The 25,000-nt window shown below is 43.1% G+C and overlaps 1 protein-coding gene across 2 annotated transcripts in view; it reads right to left on the bottom strand.

The window, feature by feature from the left end:
* Positions 1-15,917: 15,917 nt before the first annotated feature.
* Positions 15,918-25,000, bottom strand: part of TBC1D9 (TBC1 domain family member 9) — a 106,772-nt gene continuing 97,689 nt past the window's right edge. For both annotated transcript variants that reach the window (XM_074378207.1, XM_074378212.1), the window contains 5 exons: positions 20,596-20,661; positions 19,574-19,660; positions 19,109-19,183; positions 18,917-19,020; positions 15,918-18,035 (listed from right to left, as the gene is read on the bottom strand). In XM_074378207.1, coding sequence (XP_074234308.1) covers positions 17,313-18,035; positions 18,917-19,020; positions 19,109-19,183; positions 19,574-19,660; positions 20,596-20,661 — 1,055 coding nt within the window. In that variant the 3' untranslated portion in view covers positions 15,918-17,312. The remainder of the gene's footprint in view (positions 18,036-18,916; positions 19,021-19,108; positions 19,184-19,573; positions 19,661-20,595; positions 20,662-25,000) is intronic.

Below are 25,000 nucleotides of genomic sequence, written 5' to 3'. Positions count from 1 at the left end.
GATGGCACTATAAAGTCACATGATTCTTTTGGAAAACAATTTGGCAGTTAGCATTGAGCCAAGAAAATGTCCATATTCTTTGCTCCAACAATTCTACTTCTGGGTATCTACCCTAAAACCACTAGCCAAAATATGAGAAAGTCATATGTAGGATGATACTTATATGGCTTAACATTTAAAACAGCAGATTGGTGGCAGTACTAAGCTCAGTTGGGATTGCGCCCTGCGTGTCTGGGTCTGTCTGAAGGGCTGTGCATGTTTCAGCCTGTGGGTGTCTGCTGATGGGCACTGGTTGCAAGCGGGGCAAGGAACTGCCCTTAGGAGCAGGGAAACAGTAGGGAGAGGACAAGATGGGGTTTTCTGGGTCCAGCCCAGCCCAGCCCAGCCCAAAGAGAGGGAACCCCTCAAGTTCTGCATTAAGGAGAAAATATTGCATTTCCATTCTGCTTCAGGTGGTATAGCCTAGTGATTAAGAGAGCAACAGGCCTGTGTTCGGATTCTAAGATGCCTACTAACCAGGTGAGCGGGGACAAATGACTTCTCTGACCTCAGATCCTTCACGTTGGTGATGAGTATTCCCGAGTCGTTAGGTGGTTCTTATTAGGGGACCGCTCCTTGTGCTTAGCACCAGAAAAACACAATCCCCCTAATGCTAGGAGAGACTCATCCATTTCATGCCCTTAACAGATAGTTGTACAGCATTTGACAAGTGCCAGACACTTTCTAAGCACTTTACAAAATGCACCACGTGTAGTCCTCATCGCTGTCGTCTGAGGTAGGCGCTGCTGTGACCCCACTTTACAGATGAGGAAACTCTGAGGCTCAGCGGAGTTAAGTAACTTCTAGGTCACCTGACCATTTCATAATACACTTGGGATCTGTCTGACCTCCAAGATCTCAATCACTAAACAATACCCAAACTGCCTTCCCGATATATTTGTGACATGATACTTTACTGTATTTGAAGATGTATAATTGTTAAATATACTCATGTACATTTTTCTATAAGTCATGTCAAAGGTTATCAAAAAATCACATGAGATACATATCCTTTACTTGGTTTATGTACATTACCAAGGGACTTACAAAGAGAAGAATAAATATTATATCACTTTTACTCTAAAAATCACTTTATTTCATTTGATCTCAGTAGAACCTGGTGGAAGAGGTGGGAAAGGTAATATATGTGGGATTTTGAAAAATGAAATTTATAGGGATCGAGGCCCAGTGGAGAGAGCAGAGCATGAAGAGGAAGTGATTGCCTGGAGAACAGGACAGTCCTGTCCTCAGAACTTGAAGGCATAGCCAATGGAGAGTTAGATTTGCTTTGTACACGATTAAGGAAAAGAATCAGCGCTTCAGAGTGGAGAGTGCAGGTTGACAGATTTTAGATAAGTGTAAATAACGTTCTACTTAGTCCATGTGATCAGAGATGGTCTGTGATGCTATTTTTGATAACAAGTTCTCTGTCACTGCAGGTATTAAATTTCAGGTAGTTTGGTGTCATATTAATTCAGAGTATCAGATTTCTTGTCAGAAGGACCTGGATTTGAATCTGTCATGTGCAATCTATGTGACCTCATGCATCCTGTCTGTAAAGTGGGGACAGGAGTCATAATTACTGTGATATTGTGAGGACACAATGAAATAACACTAGTAAAAATCTTAGCAAAACAAGCACAGAGAGGCACCTAAAAAAGGCATAATAGGTGATTGTTTCAATTACATTTTTAAACACAGGTTGGATGACCACTTTGCAGGTTGTAGGGAACCAAAGCATTGAACTAAAGGGTTTGCTCAAAGATGTGAAAGATCCCTTCACACTGTGAGACCATGAGTCCATGACTCTGTGACCCATCCTGGGAAACAGTTACTACATAGGAGGAGCGGGGCTGGATCCCAGATCTCTTTACTGAGGGCGGCCAGGAGTGGGATGAGGGTGAAATGGGGACATTCCAGCTGAGGAAAATCCTTGTCGCTCCTGGTGCGTGGGGTGGGGGTGCTGGGCCTCTGTTCTGATGGGGAAGTGGTTACCGGGTTAGAGGTCATAGCCCAGTTCCAGGACCCTCTCCTCCCCTCACCCCTCCTCTTCCCAATCTCCTGGACAAGTGGAAATGTCAGAGTGGTGTGTCCCGCCTGGCAGAGAGGACTTGGTCAGAGATCAGTGATTGCAGCCCTGGTGCGAATGTGATATAGACACTGGGGAAAGGAGCAAAGACCAATTGGGGTTACATTGCAAGTGTCCTTGGTGATGTCTGTGGCTATTGCTTCGACACTGTTTGCCGATTTCCAGCGCTGTGTGGAAAACAGAGACCGGCCAGGGGCCTCTCAGCTGGCGTGCAGCCTGTGGACGCTGTGAGCCCAGGTGACAAGCTGTTGATCCCGAGTATTTGGGAAGGATGAAGCTCTGACACTAAGGAACAGATAGATTTTACTTCATCCACAGCATGATGCAGCAGGGCAAAATAAAGGAAGGGAAGTACTGCCCCTAAGCATTCTCACTTTGTTGTTTGAGTACAGAGTGTGAAATGCTGAGGGAGCGGGTCATGAGGAACCCACCGAGGGATTCAGCATCCCCCACTTCCCACAGTGCTGTGTCTGACGTGAGAGGACAGGGTATGTGCACTCTTTGTGCTGTGCACGCACATTTATGTGTGTGCATAGAATTCTGTAAAAGCGCTCTCTTTTACATTTTATTTGTATGTTTAAAATGATTATTTAGAAACACACATGTGACTGATTTTAAGATCCCTGATCCTCACAGACGAGAGAATAAAGCTTCCTTTCCCTTACTTTCCTGTAATCTCTAGAATGACCTTTTGAGGGCTTTCCAGAAGGCTTTCTTTGCCCAGCTGGATTTCATAATAAAATAGCTCACGTGGAGGTTAGTTTACTTAGAAGCTGTAAGCTCTAAATTGTCACATGCTCTACTCTGTTTCTTTTGAGATGTACCCTCTTTGTTTTGATCCTTTGCTAAATTATCTTGTTCTGCATTCCTTGGTTAGGTACGAAGGGGATTGGTATTTGGGGTATCTGTCCATTGGGCGGAGCTGTTCTAACATTCTTGGAGTAATTGTTTGTTCAATGAATGTCGGATTCCAGGTGCATTTATTGAGCACCCACTGCATGTACTGGGCTGAGGTCTAAGGAGACAGACACTTGAATAGATGATGATACAATATGGTAGGCACAGTGCTAGGGATGTGGAGATACAGCCAGGTGATTGGGGAGCAGAGAAGGGTGCCTGATCCAGACTCTGGGCATTTGGGAGGCTTCCTGAAGAAGATGGAGATGGATCCACATCTTGAAAAGTGAGCAGGCATTTCCAGGCAAGGGACAGGGGCATGGGACGTGGAGAGCAAGGTCATGCCAGTCAGATGAGACAGCACAGCCAAGACATGGAGCCAAGGAACAGCATAATATGTTCAAATAAATAAAAGCTCATTGGTATTTCTGGACTATCAAAGGCAAGGCAGGGGAAAGCAAGAGATAATTGAGTCCGAGATGCTCCTCAGTATTGAGGAGGCTTTAACTAGGGAAGTGACAATGTTAATTTTATACTGTAGCTAAATTTATGTCGCGTTGGGTTGAACTCTTGGGAGCTGTGAGAAGAATCTGTTCCACGCCTCTCCTTTAACTTCTAATGGTTTGCTGGCCATCTTTGAAGTTCGAAGCATCATCCCAGTCTCTGCCTTCACCTTCACGTGGTGTGCTTCCTGTGTGTGTCTGTGTCCAAATAGCCCCTCTTTATAAGGACACATATTGGGTCAGAGTCCACCCTAATGACCTCATCTTTTTTCATCTAATAAATAGTATATATATTTAAGGTATAAAACATGATGATTTGATATACATTTACATAGTGAAATTGTTCCTGCAGTCAAGCTAATTAACACATCCATCCCTTCACACAAGTTACCATTTTTCTCTTTTTCTGTGTGTGTGTGGTGAGAGCACCAGAAATTTCCAGTATTCATGTAGTACTGTTAACTCTAGTCTTCATCCTGTGCCTTAGATCTCTAGACTTACTCATCCATAGAACTGCAGCTGTGTACCCTTTGACCAATGTCTCTCCTTTTCCCCCACCTCCTCACCCCTGCTAACCACTTCAACTCTCAGCTTCTATGTTTTTAACTTTGTTAGTATCCACATATAAGTGAGATCATGCAGGTTTTTTCTATGTCTGGTTTATTAGCATAATGTCCTCTAGTTTCATCCACATTACCTAATGACCTCATCTTAATTTAACTAAATATACCTGCAATAACTCTATTCTCAAAAAGAGTCACATTCTGAGATACTGGGAGTTATGACTTAAACATATCAGTTTGGTGAGGGGGGCGCCATAATTCAGCCCATAACAGGTGCTAATGACAAGCTGCAGAAGCCTCTTTTGGCAAGTCCAAGGGTAGGTCACCCTTGGGTTAAGAATGAATAAACAGAAAAACAAACAAAGAAGAAACACAGTGGTGAAGAGGACTTCTTGCCTCAGGAGCCAGAAGAAAATGCAAGAAAAATTATGTAACCTGTTAAACATGATGTAAAGAAGACACAATTTTTTTTTAAAAAAAAGAAGCAGAAAGTCCAAAGAGAAATCATGCCTAGATGAAAATGAAAAGAGGATGAGATGCAGACAAACTGAGAAGAAAGGGACCTGTGGGAGATGAGAAAAATGCAGAGACATCAACATTTCAGGGGCCAAATGGAAACCTGATTTGATGGAAGAAATCAACAGAATTTGCTTAGGGCTACTTAATATTTTAAAAAATTATTTTATGTTTTTTTCCTTCCTATATTTTCCCTTTCCCTCTGTCTCATTCAAGCATATAGCTGGCTTTATGCTCATTGCTTTAGGAGATAAAAGGTAGGATGAAATGGATAAGGTGTCCTGAAAACTCTTCCTTCCCAGCTTTTGTTTCCAAGAACCCAAGTCCCAGAAAGAGAGAGGGTTTTCAGATAGAGGCAGAATGGCTTCCAAGACTCATAGTTGATCTCTCCCCTTCCTTCCCCCTTTGATAACCATAGTTTGTTTTCTATCATTTGATTCTTTATTTTAGTTTTCTCATGAAATTTTCCATTTAATCATTTATCTTATTAAATAAGTTAAACATAATCTTTAAAAAGTCTATGCCAATAACATTAATATCTGTGTCAATAGTAGGTTTGAGTCCACTATTTTTTACTTTAGTTCTGTCCCATAGTGTGGTTACTAATTTTTTTTTTGCTTATTTTTATTGAATGCCAGATGTTGTATATGAAAAGCATACAGTCTTTGGATGATACTTTCTTCATCCAGAGAAAGTGTACCTTTTGGAGGGATAGCAGTAAAAGTAGACACAGTTTCCTTATTCCAGAGATTAAGTTTATTTCTGGATTTTGATCTTAAGACTGATCTATTTTGGTTCACATTTAATTTTGGAATAAAGGTTTTCAGAAATTCTAACTAATAGCCTGGGGGTGTTTACCAGAATTCCACCTCCTTGGCAGGCCCTGGAATCTGAGCTCACCTTGTTCAGTGAGAATGCCTGAGGTTCTGCTCAGTTTCGTAACCTCCGGCCACATGCTGAAACCTTGAAGGGAAAGCAGCACCCAGTGCAGAGTTTGCTCCTCTTCACTGACATCCTCTCCAGGATCTGGACTCATGGTCTTGCTACCTTGTCATTCCCACACTCCAGTTTTCATCTCTCCAGCCTTGAGGGGCTACTCAAAGCTCTGTTCTGCACCTTTACCTCTTTGCCACTACTTTTTGCTTAGCTTCTCAACCTCTTAACCCTGCACTGATAAATAAGTGACAAATTCTAAGGAGAAAAGCTGAGCAGGTCTATGCATACTGGGATCACCTCCATGCATACTCCTTCTTCCCAAGACCTTAGTCCCTGAAGTCCTGGCTGCCTGGGTAGCTTCCGTTTGCTTTCAGATAAGTTCTTTGCTTTGTTTTGTTTTTGGTATTTTATCCAGCTTTTCTAGTTGTTCTTGTAATAGAATTGGTCTGACACGGGTTGTCTGTTGTACCTAGAAGCAGAAGTCTTCAACAATGTATTTTTTAAGAAGATTAAGAAGAGTGAGCAGATGCTTGATCTTTAAGGTATTAGAAGTTATTATTAAACTAAAAAACTAAAATATACTCATACCTTTAAATGTAAATTAGTCTGTCTGGATTTTAAAAATTGCTTTGTATGGGAAATCCTTATGAATATCAAATGATCTGAAGCAAAGCATCTCTTTTCCCACACATTCTCTGAATTTTTTGTTTGTATATATGAGGCATTCTAAATTACAATCTATATGAAACTTTATGGTACTCTGCAGCCATTTAACTTATATTTCGATGTCATTGGTACAAATTATGTAATTTTTACTGCCAGTTAAAAACAAAGAAAACTCTTTTTACTGTAAATAGTGAGAAGCAGCAGAGAAGTTTAAATTTCCATTATAAATGAATTCTGTTGTTTCTAGGGGGTGAAGTCAACCTGTAGTCACAGAGAGAGCCCACCCCCACAACTGTCTAGTGTGTGCTAAGGGAAAGCACTCAGCACATAAGCAGTCAGGGAAGGCTGCCTGGGGGAAGGCTGCCATCAAGGCTGTAGTGAAAAGCACTGTGAAATACTAGCAGTTCTCAAAGGGGAAACTTGACCATTAATATCTGTGCCTAACACATGCTTTTTTTTTTTTTTTTGGAGGAGGAGGGAGGTAATTAGAGGTTATTTATTTATTTATTTAAATGGAGATGTTGTGGATTGAACCCAGGACCTCGTGCATGCTAAGCACACACTCTACTACTGAGCTATATCCTTCCCCTATGCCTAACAAATGTGTTGACATATCACAAAGTGTCCAAATATCTCAGAGTTTCTTGTCTGGAAATCAGACAAGCCTGAAACTGAAATGACCAGATCCACTTTTATTCCCTCAAACTGAGTAAAGCTTAATTATTCTCAGTCTTAGTTTCTTCCCCTGTAAGATTGTGGAATTTGGACTGGATAATCTTTAAATATTAAAGCATGATTTTATCCAGATGGGTTTTGCTGTACTGTGGGTAGAAGAAATTTTTGCCGTCATTACTGCCTTAACCATTGAGAGCTTGGCACCTGGCCATTTTGATCTTCCTCCATCCACCTCGGCTGAAGTAGGACAGTCTGGAATTCGGAGAATCCTTTGTTGTCCACCTATATTTCTCAAGGGCCTGAGGCTGCTCAGCCAAGAAAAATGGCAAGGCTGGGGTAGCAAGAGGTGCCATGTGAATGTCTCATGATGAGGACAGAAAAGCAAGCTGCTACCAGTATAAGGAGGGGCTGAGGATAAGATAACAAGTGCATGACCGAAACCTGCCCAACTCGGGGTTAGCAGAAGGGAGGTATCTCTGGTTTCCAGAAAATAAAACCCAAATACTCCTGATAGGAGTCTAATCTTCAACTATCTAGGCTCCTTAGGATGTTTCCAGTTTAAAATAGGATAAAGTCTAACAAGCACATCCTCAGGAAGTTTGAAAATGTTCTCTCTTTGACTGGTGGTAGCAGATACCTGGTACAGGTGCTGCTATTTCTCCATCCTGCACAGATGGCAGGACTCGGGTAACAGATAATGACACCCTTTTTCATGAGTCTAGAGAATGTCTCAGAATCCTTGCAAATGTAATACACAAGCCAGGACCTGGCTTACAGGATAAAACTGATCAACCATGCCCATCTTAGGCATGCAAATGGGGCACCGCTTGCCATGAGGTGAATAGTGATGCCAATAAGGGTGTCAGCCCAGAGGTTAGACTCATTAGAGATCCTCTGGTACCCAGCATTAGTGCAGGATGCAGTCATACAGCAGGATTGCCTTCCATCCCTGCCCTGCCCCTGCTTATGCAAAGTGTTATGGTCTAATGGTTCCTTTAAAATTTGATTTCATACTAGAAATAACTGACTGTGATCCTTTTTTGAAGAACGATTTTTATCCCAGGCAGGCTCACTGCAAGCACTTTGGGTGGAGCAAGGGTACACAGGAGGCCGTAGGCTCGCCCCCTTCTCTATGGCCCCCTCCGAGTCTCACCATGAGTGACCTTGTGCACATGATGTGACACCCCAGCTTATACATCAAAGTTCCATGAACAGTGTGCTCAACAGGCAACTCACAGGCACCTTTGTACCCTAGGATGCCCGCATCTGGGTACATGGATCTACTCTCAGCGGGATGGGAAGGACACCAGGCAGAGAACAATAGGGTCCGGGTTGGAGTGTGGTCTGCTTGGTGAGGGTGACCTAGCTCCACTCAGCACAGTGTCCATGGTCCTTCTGGAGCAGTCGTCGGAGGCTATCTGACCTGGGTGGGTGGACCAGGCGGGGCCCGCTTAAAGCATGGTGCCCAAGACAGGACAGCAATGGCCCAGGTCTGAGGCCAGCACTGAACCCAAATGGCTCGCTGATTCCTAGCATTTGAGGTTGTATTATATTAAACAATATATATTTAAAAGTACAGGCAGAGGGAAGGCCAGATATCTGGGGTAAAGTCTGCCCACAAACTTAGCTTCACTGAGCGTTTTTACTGAATTTCTTCCTTTCCTCCTCTTAGGAACCAGAGGGGTCACTAAAATCCTCAGGTTTGCTTTTTTTCTCCCAAGAGTTTCCATGGCAGCTGCAGTCAGAGGGGAGGAGGGAGAGAAGACAGAGGAGGGAGTCCACGGGAAAGGGCAGAGGTGTGTGCGGGGGAAGATGCTTCTTCCCATAAGAGGTGGCGCCAGTGACCTGCCTTCTGCTTTGTCTTTTTTTGTGAATCTTTTTTCTTTTTTGCCAGAGCTCTTAGGTTAGAGATTTTGCACTGGGGTAGAGTATCTCTTCCCGTTTCCAAAGACTCCATCTGTAGATGGGGGAGGGAGAGCCATAGAAACATATGAGGGAGGGTGAGCCTGTGGTTGTCTCGCCTGCTGGTCCTGGCTCAGGCAGCACTGCCCCATCCCCGCCACTCACAGCCAGCGATGTCAATCAGAAATAGAACCTGGACTTTTCTAAGGGAGCTGGCCTGAATGATTCTGAAACTTGACCTAGCTTTTTCACTCAGTGAACTCTTTACGTCCTCTCCTGTGTTTCTCCCTCTTGCCAACCTGAGAAAGAACAGTACCCAGTTTTGTCTGCTGGTGTCGCTGTCTGAGAGCTTTCTTGGTGGAAGGCCTGCTCAGCATTGAGCCCGCTGTCAAGGTTAAGGCTTTATTGTTTTAAAAGTAGCACCCTCGGATTCTTAAATGATTGTCTCATTTCATGTGGATCATGTTGACCTTTGTTTATTTCTTCATTCAGGCCATCCATATTTTTAAAGAAGCTTTTAAAAGAGCAACTGAGGTTGCCTCTTTTGCGGAGAAAATACAAAGTGCAAGAGAAGGAAGACTTTGGTGGGGAGGGAGCTTTTGAAAGCTGAAGGATCTGACCTAGACCGTGCTTTTGGATGAGATTTTTGTACAGGCTTTGCACGAGCTTAAGACTGTCAGGGGAGGCCACCAGAAGTCACCGGGCCAGCCGGATGGAAGGTGCCCGAGGCGTGCTAGCTGCAGGCTCCGTGCCCCTGGGAACAGGCTTGCCCTAGCAGGGCTGTAGAGGGGAATGTTGCCAGTTTAAGGCCACAGACCCAAAAAGAAATTACATTTTAAGCTGAAACAAAATCCTGTGGGAATATTTCATGTTAAGTAATGTTTGCGTCATGAAGGACGTCATCTGTCTTCCACATAATCATTTCTCCCTTCGATCCTTTGGCTTCCTGTGTTCATGATGGAATAAAGTGCATTGTCTCTGCTGAGTGCTTCTGCAAGCTCTTCTTGATGATTATTTGAGTTACACTTGCATTCAAAGCTCTGCCCTCCTTTTCTGCCCTAGTTGTATGGAGCATTAAGGGGGAATGTACCCTTCTAGCTTTTACTGGAGAAGTAAAACTTTAACCAGAGTGTATTGAATGTGGGCCTCAAATTTAGTCACAGGGAATGAATGGTCTTTAGCCCAATATTACCCTCTAGTGGGATACAATAGAATCAGGTATCTGGGATGCAACTGAACAGGTGTAACTGGAGATTTTGCATCAGGTCTGCTCTGTGGCAAATACAAGTGGCTATTAAGACTAGAAAAAAGAAGAAGAAGGAAAAAGAAAATTAAAAATTTGTTTCCCATTTAGAAAGTTGCTAGCCTTCAGTGAGGGTAGAGCATTTTATTATATTTAATAACTTCCCCGTTTTCTTTCATTTCTTTCATTTTAGTCTCTCATTTCTCTCTGGAAATAGCTGACATTTCAATACAAATTATACAGGAGTATTGTCCAAATATCTGATGCAAAGATTTCCTTTTTGGCTTTTGATGAAATTTAATATTGATCATATATATATATTTTTTATTGAAGTACCGTCAGTTGCAATGTGTCAATTCTGGTGTACAGCACAGTGTCCCAGTCATGCTTATACACACATAGATCATACATTGTTTTATACCAAGGTTTTGTTCACTTCCAAAACTTCAAAAGTCAACCCTCTCCTCTATTTCTCACTCTTAGGTCTAAATTTGGGTTTAGAGTTGTTGGCATATTGCATGTGGTTCATGGATTTTGACAGTGTGACAAAGGATGCTGTAAATTATATACCAAAACCAGTAAGTGGGAAAAAGGAATAAACTGTAACCCCTCATAGAGTTTAGGTTCCTTACCCCACAGAATATCAATAAGGGCTGAGAAATTAGTCTATGGAGAATAGGCAGTGACTGATTATAAACATTCTTATATGCTTGTTTATTATTCTGTAGGAAGTTGAGGAGGTTTGAAGCAGAGGAAAACATGATTACACTGAAGTTTTAGAAAGAGTGTGTAAGCAGCAGCTTAAAAAGATGAACTGGGGGGTGTGAGAGGAAGGCCTAGGGGCAGACAGATAGAGTGGCTACAGTCCAGCCACCTTGGTTGTAATCAAGTCTTTATTCTTTTCAAACACATGCCATCAACATCATACACATGTTACGAAAGTGCGGCACCAGGCACTTACATCCTGGACCATTTCTTCCTTGCTTGCCAGTGATTGGAAGAGTAAGTATATCCCACTCAGACTAACTGATAGCCACAGGGTTATTCTGAATGACTGCCTTCCAGTTGTTAAAAAACAGAAGGAAAGGAAAAGGGAAAAATAAGGAAAGTTGCCTTGGAGTTGCCAGTGTCAGAGACTATAAATCCACAGGAATCTTCCATCAGAACATCAACCTATAAGCTCGCCCTTTGGGTCACACTTTGGGGCAGAGGGTTGGACCATCAGATATTGTGCAAAGATATCAAGATGAGACAAGCTGCTGTGAGCCTGCTCCATCACCGAAGGCTGAGACATACTTTGTTCCTTTAAGTAAAAGGCAATAGAGCTTCTCCCAGTATGTGGCAGGGAGTTAAGCTTGTTACTTTAAAGATAACCTATTTTTTTTAAAGTACAGTCTGTAGCAAAGAGGATACATCAAATATAATATAAGTCTAATAAAAGCCTCTTGCGCATATGAACAAATACCAGGCTGGATAAGACAGTATCTTGGAACTAGACAGAAGAACAGAGATAGGGGCTGAGAAGAAATAATGGGTTGGTCTCAGTCACAAGGTGGGTCATACTTAAGCAAGAAGAATCAAGAGTGATTCACATTTCTGGCTTCAGGAACTGGGTGGATATTGGTGTTATTAGTTAAGCTCAGAAACAACAAAGGAGAACAAGTTTTGGGGAGAAAATAGTCCAGTTTTTGAAGTGCATACAGTAAGTTCAGGAATGAGAGTGTGGACCATGCCTGAAACACCCAGGGCACTCACTGTCTACTTGTTGAATGAAGCAGGTCAGGAGAGAAGCCTGAGCTTAGATACCCTTTGAGAGTCAGCAGCTGACAGGCAGGAGCCGAAATCAGGGCAAGCAGTGGAGAAGACAACCTTGAACAGATCTTTGTGGTACCCAGTGTTGAAAGGATTCAAAGGAAGGCAGCCTAGGAAAGTAGATGGAGGATTTGTCAGAGGGGGAGAAAAAGGAATCCGGAAGATCCTGGTGTCACAGAGACTGTGCAAGAAAGGAAAGAGTTTTAGGGAATTCAGTGAGGGAATGTCAGCATATCTAAATGCCACTGAAAGAAGTAAGTTAGTTAAGAACCAGAAGGGATCTATTGGATTCAGCAGTTAAGAAATCACAGGTGCCCTCAGCAGGAGCAGCTTCCACGCAGTGCTGAATCCAGGCATCATATTGAAGGTGAATCGAAGTTAGATTGAAAGTGAAGAAACCGAGGCAGCAAGGTTATGTTCACTTTTCATGATCCTTGGCTGTGAAATGGTTGATGTCAGTAAATACAGGGTATCCCAGAGGGATTGAATAAGTATTCTTACAATAGGAGGCCAAGAAATCTGTTGTGAAGGAGATGTGAAAATAAAAGAGAGATGGGTTAAAGGAAGCCAGATTTTTATCCAGGGTGGAGGAAGGAGAAAAGTAGATTGCAGGAACAGACACGTTGGTAGTCGAGGGGCTAAAAGCTGAGACTTGCAACCAATTGCACCGATGATTTCTGTGAACTCAGAATCAAAATTTTCACCTAAGAGAGGGAAGGAAGTGGGAACAGGGGACTTGAAGAGACTAGTTAAGAATAGCTATTTAGGGGTTTAGGAGGGTTGAATCAGGGACAGGAAAGGGATTGTTGAGTGACATTCAGGACTCGTCTAAAGACTGAAGACATGACATTGTGGCAGCGCAAATGTACGGAGTGTGTATGCTCTCCCCCAGCAGCCCAGATGTGACTGAAGAAGGCAGAACTTTGTGATGATTTGAGATCTGGGGACTGCCGAGTGGTCACCCCAAGTGGCAGCCAAAGAAAATGAGGGGAAATGGAGTTGAGAGACCTGAGAAGACAGCAGTTGAAGAGATGACCAGAAGATCGAATCTGAATAGGAAAGTTAGTGAGAGACATTGGGAATGGATAGAAAGGTTAAAAGCCTAGAAGTGCCAAGAATAGGTGCAGTGGGACGGACAGAGGGGCTCACCTGTCTAAGGTACAGCAGGGGATGGAAATCCAGGAAATCAAGGCTGGAGCATTTGCAGGCCTCTCTGTACAGATGAAGTTCCCTGAAGGGTAGCAAACATTGGGGCAGAGGAAATCTGTGCACCAGCTGCTCGGTATTTAGTGAATTTTGGCGAAGGCTCAGGAGAACCCAGAAGAAGTTTGGTAGATGTGACAGAATAAAGGAGGACACAAATTCTTAGACACCCTTCTCACTGAGAGATGAGGTCTAACTCCTCCATTTGAGCCTGGCCTTGGACCATTAGGATATGGTGGGTTTGTATGGTCCTCTGGTTCCAGACCTCAGGATTGAGGGTGGAGAAAAAATTATGTCCGACTCTTACTTGAATTACTGCAGTGACCTTCTAACTGGTCTGCCTGCTTCTATCCTTGAACTTCTACCTCTATTCTCATTAGAGTGATCAGAATTATTGGTAAAACTTACGTTGGGTCATTTGTCTCTCCTGCTCCCAACCCTTCAGTGGTTCTACATCTCACTCAGAGTTAAAAGCTCAAGTCTCTTCATTGACCTCCCAGATCCTGTGTGATCTGGTTTCCTGTTACCTCTCTGCCTAGTACCTTCCCTCTGCTTCATCCACAGCTGTCTGGATGTTCCTCAAACTTACCAGGCACCCTCCCACCTCAGGGCCTTTGCATTTGCAGTTCCTTTTGTCTGTTTCCCTGACATATTGGCGTGGTTCTCTCCCTCAGCTTTTACTCAAAAGTCATCTTCTCTGTGAGGTCTTCCTTGATCAGCCCATCTAAAATTTCACCATCTTCCCAAGCCCAGAATTGCAAATCCTGCTTTATTTATTTATTTTATTGCCCATGTCACCAACATAACATCTGTTTATCTTGCTTATAGTCTGTCTCCCTGATCAGAATACAAACTTCTCTTAAGGGTAGGGATTTTTTTTTAATTGAAGTATAGTTGATTTACAATGTTGTGTTAATTTCTGGTGTACAGCATAGTGATCCAGGTATACATATACATATATTCTTTTCATTATAGGTTATTACAGGATATTGACTATAGTTCCCTGTGCTATACTGCAGGATCTTGTTGTTTGTCTATTTTATATATAGTAGTTTGTATCAAGGGCAGGGATTTCTGATTTGCACCATTTGCTGCTGTACTCCCAGTGCCTAATACAAACAGTATCTGGCACACGGTGGGTGGTGGACATTCCTGAAATAAGTGAATCCACTAGACAGTAGATTATCTTCAACCCAGTCCTCGCGATGTGGCACCAGTCCTTGATACCTGGCCCTTGAGGTGGTCTAAGAACAGCTACAGGATTTACACTTGCAGCTCTGGCCTCTCCGTGGAGGTGAGGAGGGGAGGTAGCTGTGAATCCAGGAAGCCCAAATAACCCACAGCTCCGCCCTCAGCCGCCTGCTCCTCCTGGCCGTGCAGACCGTCTCCCGGCAGCCAGTCCTAGGAACAAAACCCACAGGGAGATCTCCCAGTCCCTGCCGCCACTTCTCACTCGGTATCTTCCTCTGAATTCCTTTCTCTGGCTGCCTAGGCTTTCTTTTTGAAGAATGAGACTGTCAAGAAGGTGTTAAACACAAGGCAGACAGCCCTAAACATTAGGCAAAAGAGTCATTTTAACAGAAAACTGTGTGAAGTGCTTTGTACTCACCACATCAATTACTATTCTTCTCAGGTGAGAAGTTGATACTGAAACAAAAGAGCTGTCTTACAGGATGGGTAATGAAGAAGACACAGAGGGGCCCTTAACTGGAGGAGCAGGAGAAAGGAGGCAGCTGGTGGGACTCCCCCCTCCTCCCCGAGTTCCACTGCTGGATTCATGAACTAAGTGGCTCCGAGCTGAGCCTTCTCACGGCCTGAGGCGCCCTTGGAGCCACTCCTGCACAGTGTATCCCCCTCCCACCCAGAATCAGACTTGAAGTCAGGCAGGATGGAATCATGTGGCTGCATCTGTGGTTTCTCTGCAGCACTCACTTCCCCAGCATCCAGGCTCCACAGCATTTCTCCCTTTCCTCCAGCAGGAGATTTCTCTTTTGAGTTTTCATACATGAGCACTCCACTGAGGCCAGTACCCAAAGCTCTGGAGCCAGAAGTGCACTGGGATGTTGGTTCAATTCTATCAAGATACGGACATTAAGCCCATCGTCTGTGACAGTGTAAAGATTATCAGCATCAGAAACTCATCATCACAGAGCTGGATGGGAAGTGACCTTTCAGAGAAGAAGATGGTCCATCACAATACACTAAAATTAAGGAGAATGATCCATGGAGATACTAAAAAGACATAATGCAACCATTAAAAACTAGACAGGAGGTTTAATGCTCTTTGAAAGGCACTGTCCACCTTCTGGAGGCTGAGGAGGAAGGAAGGGCTGAGCCAACAAGCCTGTTTGTCTCATAGGTTGAGTTGGAAATAATCAACTCAAAGGCTCAGGGCTCCTCCCTACACAAGCTCATTCCCTCCCAAACCCACCTTTGATTTTGGAGAAGTAAAGTTGAGACAGAGTATCAGGCTTTACAGAGTTATTTCTTGAGGCATCTTTAAGTGACCTTATAGAAACAATGGAATACTGGGTAACAATCTAAGAGTCAAATCAAAAAACGACTACTTGGTTAAATACATACCAAGTGGTGTTACAGTGTACTAACGAGAGTTAAACAGAGGGATTTTCACCCCTCTACCACTTATGTAGGGTAAGTTAAATAATTTGATGACTGGTAACAATTGTCTTATTTTAAATATACTCATCCGTATGCATGTCACTACGTACTATATTTCTTATCTCAAAATATTGCCTATAAAATTTGTTTACTTAGTCAAAATAATTGCCTAACATAATTTCCCCTCAAAGTTGTCAAAAGAATAATGTTATTCCCTTAGGCAGGCACTCAAGCACCGAGAGAAAAGCCACATCTGAGTATCTGATGTATTTTATTTGTTCACATTTATCCTATTTGAGGTTAACACTACTTCATTGGACCGTTTAAAAATCATTCTGTAAACAAAATAAAAAACAGCAGCAACAGCTAAAATAAGGACATGATGGATACTAAAATAAAGGAATATGTTGGAAGGAATATTCTGAATAAGCAAAGGAAATGTGACCATGATTATGAATTCTACAATAAGAAGAAAAAAACACCAACATCTGCAAAAAACAAAACTCCAATAAAAAAGAAGGAAGAATTCAAAGTGCAGGTGCGATAGTTTCCACTTCCAAGTCCGTTCAGGAAATAGAGCATACTATTCTTTTAATATAAAGTGACAAGTTCCGCTTTAAACATTCAGATATGTTATCTTGCAGATTTTTTTTTCAGTTTACATTATCTCTACATTGGTTTAACTGGAACGACGGTCATATGTGATACATGGTATAATTTCTTGAACCTATGGAGAGTATGGAAATGATAAAGTTTATTGTTTTATTTTTTGCTTTATTTGCAATGAGTAACAAGAAGCTGAAAATCCAGCATGAGAAGCATCAGTTCTTTACTCTTCCCCAAATCCCCCCAAAATCCTGAGTCCGCTTATCATTTTTGCTGCCACTTTGAGGTTCTCTGCAGCAAAAGACTGTTCATATCCCCTGAATTCTGGCCAGCTGACTTAACTAATCATTTTTTTTAATGCAAAATTGGTCTGGTATTTGTCCAAATTGATCAAATAGAAGTGTGATTCTGGCATTACACAGAAATCACTCACACTTCTGTAACTGCTTAGAACCTCAAACGGGAATACTGGTTGAACATGATTTTTGAATAGAGGACTTTTATGAAATATATTTCAAATCTTAAAAAACATGTTTAATGCTCCCTAAAAGTGGTATAAGATCTACCTTAGCTGACAATGCCCATTCCATTGAAGAACATTCTGTGTTTGTGGCATTACACTTTCCTTTCAGCTCTAATTCTATTTTTAAAAAAGCCCAAATGCACAATGGCTGCTGCCTTCTTTAGCGTTAAACAGCACTATGTATTTTTTTAAACCATGTGGACAGCTCAACAGCAAGATTAAGAAGTTATAATACACACATATCACAGACAGAGTCATCTTTTTTTTGGAATTCACTGAATAAACTGCATTCTGGTAAATCCCCCTCCCCGCAACGAGAGTGTACTCTACCTACATTGAGGCGTTTAAATATTTCTCCAACAGTTTTCATTGTATTATATTATGAAAACACTAGGCTTCAAGCCGGGTACTAATAAATATTTAATTTAAAAGGAAGGAAAGAAACCCCAACACAGAAGAACATAAAAAAGACCCTTCCCACCCCGCCCCCACCTCCGCGTCCCCAGTGAAGGCGCCGGAGTCAGCCGGACAGGGCCGATATCTCGTAGTCACTGGCCGAGGTGAGGGGCTTGCCCATCATCCGGATGTTTTTTGCACTGGTGATCCTGGCCATCATGCACACGGGCTTGTCAAAGTACTTCACCAGGGCCGGCTCTGTCAGGAGGGAGGCCAGGAACTGCTCGAAGGTGATGGCCCAGTCCCGGTCCAGGCTGGTGCTCCGGGGCAGCGCCGCGGTGCCCTCGCCGCTGCGCACCAGGACCGTGTCCTCCCCGATGTCCTCGCAGTGCAGCTTGTCCTCCTCGTGGGAGCCGGCGCTCAGCACCGAGTACGAGGACATGGAGCTGTCGTCCTTGGTGTCGTCGTCGGAGATGAGCATGGAGGAGCAGACCCCGTTGTCCCGGGGCGAGGAGTCCTCCAGCTTGATGTCCTCCATCTGTCCCCCCAGGGAGTGTTCCTCGCCGTCCCCCGCCAGGCTGGCCGGGAGGGGCTCCAGGGACTCCCGCACGGAAGGCTGGCCAGGCCCCTTCTTGGGGAAGAGGACGCCCGGGAGGCCCTGGTTGCAGGACGGCCCGCTGCCCCCGCTGCCGCCCTCCTTGGCAGGCTGGCTGGCGAAGAGCTTGCCCACTTCCCCGATCTCCAGCAGGAGGCTGGTCACCGCGGCCGTGGCGTGGTACAGCTCCTGCTCATTGGGGTCCTCGCTGAACATGTTATACATCGTCTTACACAGCTCGATAAACTGCCCCTGAAAAGGGATTTGGGAAAACACAAGACTGTGACCGCCTCACCGGTGAGCAGAGAGGCGGGACCAAGGTGGACTGCAATGCCATTTAACATCAGGACTCCTACAAGATCCCTGGAAAGTCCTACGTTAGGGTAGATGGATGTGTAGTTCAGTTGCTTCATTGATGGTTCCTTTTTTTAAGTTGGAAAAACTTCCAACATCCATGAAGTAGAAAGAATGAAATAATACACCTTCATAATGGTACCCATAGTCTGGAGTCAAGAAGGACCACATTATACAAATGTTTCACTAACTCTATCCTTTCTTGAAGTATCTAAAGTAAATCGCAGACTTCATCGCCTCTCACGCCCACACACATCAGAATGCAGCCCAGTTTTTCCAAGGTCGGCTCACATCCCGTCTCCCATGACACATCTGCTGGGGTCCCTGGACAGAAGTAACGCCTTCCACCCCCACCCAGATGACTTATCTGTTCTTCTGTTAGAAAAAAGCATTTTCACCCTGTGTTATAATTATTTATATTGTTTTAGCTCCCTCATTACATTTCAACTTTTTGAGGAAAAAAAAAAAGTCAGACACCTTTAGAGCTGAGCACAGTGGTTTGAAAACAGCATGAGCTTGTCTTCTGAGTCTCTGAAGGTGTTTTTAATGATTAGGATGAGAATGCATGTACTCTCAAAATGGAGTATTTCATTTTCTCTGAGGAGGTCATTTTCTCAAAACAGAGCATACTTTTGATGCACAAAACAGACCCAAACAGGTATTAATTAAGTGCCCCAAGTAGCCATTCTCTTTGAGGGGTACTTACTCTACATGTATCTATGCCTGGAAAACAGAGCTTCAAGGTTCGAAATGAATGACTCGAACTGTTCAGTACTCACCTGATTCAGTTTGGGTAAATCTTTTGCATTCTTTGATTTAGGCTTATTTTCTGGAGTCCAGAGTCTCAGATAATTACGATTTTCTTGAGAATTTGCCCTTTTCCCTAAAACCCAGATGTTTAGAAATCAAGGCTCAAGAAGCAACTGTTGAACCAGCAGTATGGGGAAATACAGAGAAGGGAAAGTCTGTACCTCTGTCCGGCTTTAGACTCACTGTAACAAAGCCATCGTCGGCACCGTGTTTGCTTCTGCTGTCCAGCCCAACCACTGCCAGGAAAGATTCAGAAGAAAACAGGACCATGTCACATGATAAACCCATAGATTTAGCACGTGTCATAGAAAACAGAAAAGCCTCTATGTAGGGTTGCCTGATTTAGCTAAACAAACAAAACAGAAACAAAAATGAAACCATGGCACATCGAGTTGAATCTGAACTTGAGATAAACAGCAAATGATTTTTTGAAGCATTAAGTGAGTCCCAAATACCACACGGGACATACTTAGGCTAAACAAATTATTTTTTGTCTATCTGAAATCCAGATTTTACTGGAGTCTCATATTTTACCTGATTAACCCTGTCACATGTGATTGATTGACCAGCTTTGCAGGCAACTTTTTCCAATAACAGAGGGCCCTGTGGGAAGGAAAGTCACTTACCATGTGTGCATTCAGGGGTGATGTCTTCAAAGAAGTACTGAGTTGCTTCAAAGGCAGAATCTGGCTCATCTTGATCAGAGGATGGTTCTGGAGAGGGTGAGAGATGATTCTCATTCTGGTAGGGCCATGACTCAGTGAAAGTGTGCTTCAATTGTTAAAGAAATGACAGGGGAGCAGGAGAAGCTAAAGTTACAAAACTGGGGTGGGGGGGTCACATCACTGGGGGACCTTGAAGGCCCCCTGCCTCTAAAACCATATGGGGGAGGGGCTCACTTCATTTCTAACTCTACCTTCCTTTTTAACAACCCCACACCAAAGTATCCCTTTTTTTGTATTCCTTTTTTTGGAGACTTTCCTAAATCCTATAGAACGATGCTTTACAAACCAAATTTTAGGAAATTGTGTGCTATGATAATTCCCAAATCTATAGTTTTACCGTATCTCTAGCCTTAGAGCCATTCCCTCCTCATTTTCTTCCTTCTTTTCCTTCTTTCCTTCTTTCCTTCCTCCTTTCTTTCTTTCTTTCTTCCTTTCATTTCTCTCTTTCTTTCATTTCTTTCTTTCTCTCTTTTCCTCCCACCACCCCCTCCCTCCCTCTTTCCTTCCTTTCTCTCTCTCTCTGTGTCTGCTGCATACATCCAGCTGGAGGCCAACCTTATTTAAAACTGAACTCAAAACCTTACCATCTTTTGCACTGTTTCTGTCAGTGGTAAAACTGCTCCCCCTAGACTCAGAATCTCAGTCCTTGTACCTCATGGGTTACCCAACACTACTTACTCATTCTCTTCTGGTACTCTGCTCTTTTCTGTTACCACGACTCATAGGAAAATGAGGAAATGACTATTGAATCTAGCTGATTCAGGAACTCATGTAAATAGTATTGTTCAGTTTGTTCCTGGGGACCAATGAGTGGCTTTGTATATCAAAAAAGAGGCAAAGAGACAAACAGGCAAACAGGTCACACCAAAAAAGATTTCAGGCCAGGCCGGGGTTACACATGTTACTCTGTGGAGCTCACTTACCAGGCAAGACGTGCATTTTGTACAGGAGTTTGAGTTTCTCTGTGAGGTCCCCATGGCACGCGGCACCTAGGAGTCACACGAGTACCAATGTGAAATGCATCATACGTGCTGGTAACCCCTCCGGGCTGTAGTGTCCCCCCCGAAGAGTCTGCCCTACACAAACTGAAGCCAAGACATTGTGTGACAGAAAGTCTGGCCAGGACACATTTTGTTCAAAATCTCTGGAACCAGGATTTGTACTTACTATGTGCCCTTGGGAGCGTGAACCTCTCTGTACCTCAGTTTCCCCTCTGTGAGGCAGGATGATAAACAGAAATTTCCACCAGGGGGTCTTGACTTCAGGACCCATAAAATGTGAGAACTAAAGGTGTTAACACTGAGAATAGCGCCTGGCACAAAATAAATTAGTCTTATCAATAAGCAAGTTCAGGTCACTGGGCCTCAATACCCCAGATTACTGTAAAGAGTTCAGAAATAATCTCAATACATATTTGAGAGTGCTTCAGATTACTCATTTTAGAAATCCTTTTCAGCTGCTTTTAGGTTCTGTTAAATATTTCTTCAGTTTAATTTAGCCTAACCCAGCCGCCATTATATCACCATTGCTTCCACCCAAAGAATCCTGTAACTTTTGCCCTTACGTACATCAGGAATCAGAAAACCCTTTGTAAATACGGATTCTCAGAGCACCTAGCTGAAGATTAACTGGATTTGGGAAAAGAGGAATCACAGGATCTGGACTGGCTGGCAGGGACATCGGGGTTATCTTATCTGACCTCCCACTTAACGTGGGACCTCGTCACACATCCACGTCCACATCCACATAAGAGAGGACCCAGCACCTGCTGGAACGTCCTCATCGACGGGGAGCTCATCCCAACCAGAGGCGCCTCACGCCCCTGGGGAGTTCTCCAAACACTGAAAGTGCTTCTACCATCTTCACTTTGGACAGCATCCTCAGCCTGCAGCCTCAGCTTCATCAAGTTCATGGGCCGTGTGAAAGGTGAAATGCTGTGTCCACGTGCCTGTGTCATTTTGGGGGAAGACACTGTGCCTAGAACTCATCACATCTCAGACTTCATGATTCAAAGAAAAGCTTTAGAACAACTCCTCTCCCCCTTTCACGTCAGACAGAATAGGTCCTTCACCTCTTCAGTACGACAGTCCTTGGATTTTAAGGATAGCTGTCCTGTCCCCCTTAGGCTTATCTTTTCAAGGCAAATGTACGTTCCCCAGGATACACCTCTCTACATACTTCAGCTTTCTTATGTGACCTGATTTGTACACCTTTCCCTATTCTTACCCACATCCACCTTGTGTATTAATTAGTCCAGCAGTGTCCCCCTGGACAGAGAGCTCCAGAAGCCTCTTGCCCACTGAAGACAATAGTGGAACTGTTCTTGGCTCTTCCCCTAATGCAGCCCAGGACTGTGGTCCACTCTTCCTGCTCTTCACGCTGGAGTTTCGTACGGACCGCATGGTTAACTAAACCCCAGAGTGTCTGCATGCTCACTAATACTAATCATGAAGAGAACGACAGACCTTTATTAACCATTCACGTTGTGTTAAGCCTATGTTAACTGCTTTCCACATGTATTTCACTGCCTTGTCACAATAACTGTAGGAGATGGGCACAATTAGTACCCCAACTTAGATGAGAAAAGTCAGGCTTAGTGATGTTAAGTAATAGGCTCAAGGTCATAAGCTAGTAAGTGGCAGGCCCAGGATTTGAACTCAGATTTGTCTGAGCCTAGATTCCAAGATTGAAACCACTATACCATCTATGCAGCCATACAGTTCTTTTACAGTCACTTCTCAAAATTTAAGACTCATGATTTATCCCTATCAATTTGTTTTTGCCAATCATTTCCTCCTCTAATATTTTTTAATCTTGCTGTTGTCCTCCAATGCATTGGCTGTCTCTCCCAGCTTCGTGTAGCCGACACATTTGGGTAGTATGCCTTCCCTACTTTCATAGTTTAAATTGCTATCCAGTACATCGTAATTATAGTGACAATAATAACTTAACACTTTTTGAGTCAGTCACTGTTGTAGGAACTTTACTTGAATTATTTCTTTTAGTCCTGACAGGAACTATTTTACAAGTGAGGGAACAACCACAGAGCTTAAATACCAAGCCAAGGTACTAGAAAACTTGTTGCTGACCACCAAGCTCTGGGTGCAGGGTTCAGCCAGTCATGGACTCACTGACTTCCACATCCTTCCAACTTTTCCATGTATAGCGAGTTATCTGTCAAATGACCAGCTGCATCGTGACACCTACAGCATGTTTAGAAATGCTGCCTTCCTGCAACACCACTGGAAAAGGAGGTACAGCTAATTTGTGGATTTGAATAGTAGCCCTTCATCTCTACCTTCATATAGACTGTCTGTTCACTAATTTCTAGAGGGATCTTTCTGGGGATTGACATTAAGATTACTCATCCATCTTTTCCAGAATTCATGCTTTTAGTTTCTTAAGACTTGAACCAAATTTCTCTTTTCTGGGTCCACTTACCTCCACTAGCTATAATCAACCCGCATAACTGACTACAGCTCTGAGACTCCTAGCAATCTGGGTGGAGTTTCCTTTGCTCAAAGAACTCAACTGCACTGAAGAAGCCTAAGTACTCTTAGCCACTGTTTTCACCATCTTGCACTGGAAGCTTCTCTTTCCTTTTCTGAAGATTCTGAAGAGTATTTACCTTGTTGGGGTTTGACAAAACATGAATAAGTTAAATATTTATATTTATTCCTATCGCTTTCTACACGTGTCTGGTATTTTCACCTTAAACATCTTTGCTGCAAGCATATTCACCCCACAACTAATTGGCTGTGGAGGCCATTTTGCCGTAAAAGACAAAGGTAACTGGTCGGCAGTTATATTATACTAGAAAATAAGGGATCAATTTCTGTGAATCCTTCAGTGAGCTAATCTAAGCCAGATTCTGTTGACTGGATACCGAAGATGTGGTATATATGCAATGGAATACTGCTCAGCCATAAAAAAGAATGAAATATTGCCCTTTGCAGCAACATGGGTGGACCTGGAGATGGTCATACTAAGTGAAGTAAGTCAGACAGAGAAAGACAAATATCATATGATATTACTTTTATGAGGAATCTAAGAAAATGATACAAATGAACTTATTTACAAAACAAAAGTGACTCACAGACATAGAAAACAAACTTATGGTTACTAAAGGGCGGAGGGGGAGGGATAAATTGGAGTTTGGGATTAGCAGATACAAACTACTATACACAAAATAGATAAACGACAAGGTCCTACTGTACAGCACAAGGAACTATATTCAATACTTTGTAATAACCTACAATGGAAAAGAATACGAATCAGAGTATATATGTGTATAACTGGATCACTATGTTGTACACCAGAAACTAACATAACATTATGAATCAACTATACTTCAATTTAAAAAAGATAAGGCAGGTTCTGCTAAAATGTTCACCACTTTCAAGAAACTTATGCTTATCAAGACTCACACAACCACCTCCTCTTGGGGGAAAGGAGGAGCTTGAGTCTTCCTTTGCCTCCCACTTCTAGTATCGTGTGATCAGTTCGGTAAAGATGGCAGCAGAGGGCAAGCTGCTGTATCCACATTAGCTAAAGAACCAATCGTTAGTGCTCTCGAGGGCTGTTGTGGATAGGTAGCCGCTTCTTTCGCAGTTGCCACATAGTTGGTAAACTTTTGGTTTTGACGAGTGGGAGGGATGACTGTGTCACCGAAGGATTTGTAAAGATATCCTGCTCTAGTGTCCTACCTGTCAACCAGTTATTTTATCTCTTAGGGCAGCATGGCTTTATGGTCAACTAGCTGTGCTGTGAAACTGCTTGTGGCAGAGATGTTTACGGCAAAAATTCCTAGAACTCTTTCTATGTGTTGAACGTAGCTCTTTTTCCTCCTCCTTATTCTTGCCCAAAGGTGATTTTTAAAAAATCTCCTTTTTGACAGACACCAATGTGACAGTAAGTAGTTACTTTGGGGCAGAAAAGATTAGGAGAGGATCAAAAGGGTCTTCAGCCTTGTCTGGATTATTTCACTTTTCTAAAAAGCAGGATGTATTTATGTGTTACTTGTGTAATTAAAAATTAACACCTCCTTCTTCCCTTAAAAAAAAAAAAATCCTGTTTGCTGTCCTCAGCACAGCGTAAAGAGAAAAGGATGAGCTTTTGAGACAGCCCTTGTCTGAATCCTGAGTCAGCAAGAACTCACTGTGCCTTTCAGTTCAGTTCAATAACACAGATGTATTGACTTGCTAAAAACAAATGTCCCAGCAAGTTGCTTAACTTTTCTGAGCCTCCATCTCTTTAACTGAAAGTGGGGATAGTACTAGTCAGCAGATGGGTAGTAAAGCATAACAGCAACCACACAGACTGTGCTTC

The sequence above is a fragment of the Camelus bactrianus genome, chromosome 2 (assembly GCF_048773025.1).
Source record: "Camelus bactrianus isolate YW-2024 breed Bactrian camel chromosome 2, ASM4877302v1, whole genome shotgun sequence".
In the NCBI taxonomy this organism is placed as follows: domain Eukaryota; kingdom Metazoa; phylum Chordata; class Mammalia; order Artiodactyla; family Camelidae; genus Camelus; species Camelus bactrianus.
The sequence above is the reverse complement of the archived record's forward strand: the minus strand, read 5'-3'. Positions and strand labels throughout refer to the sequence as shown.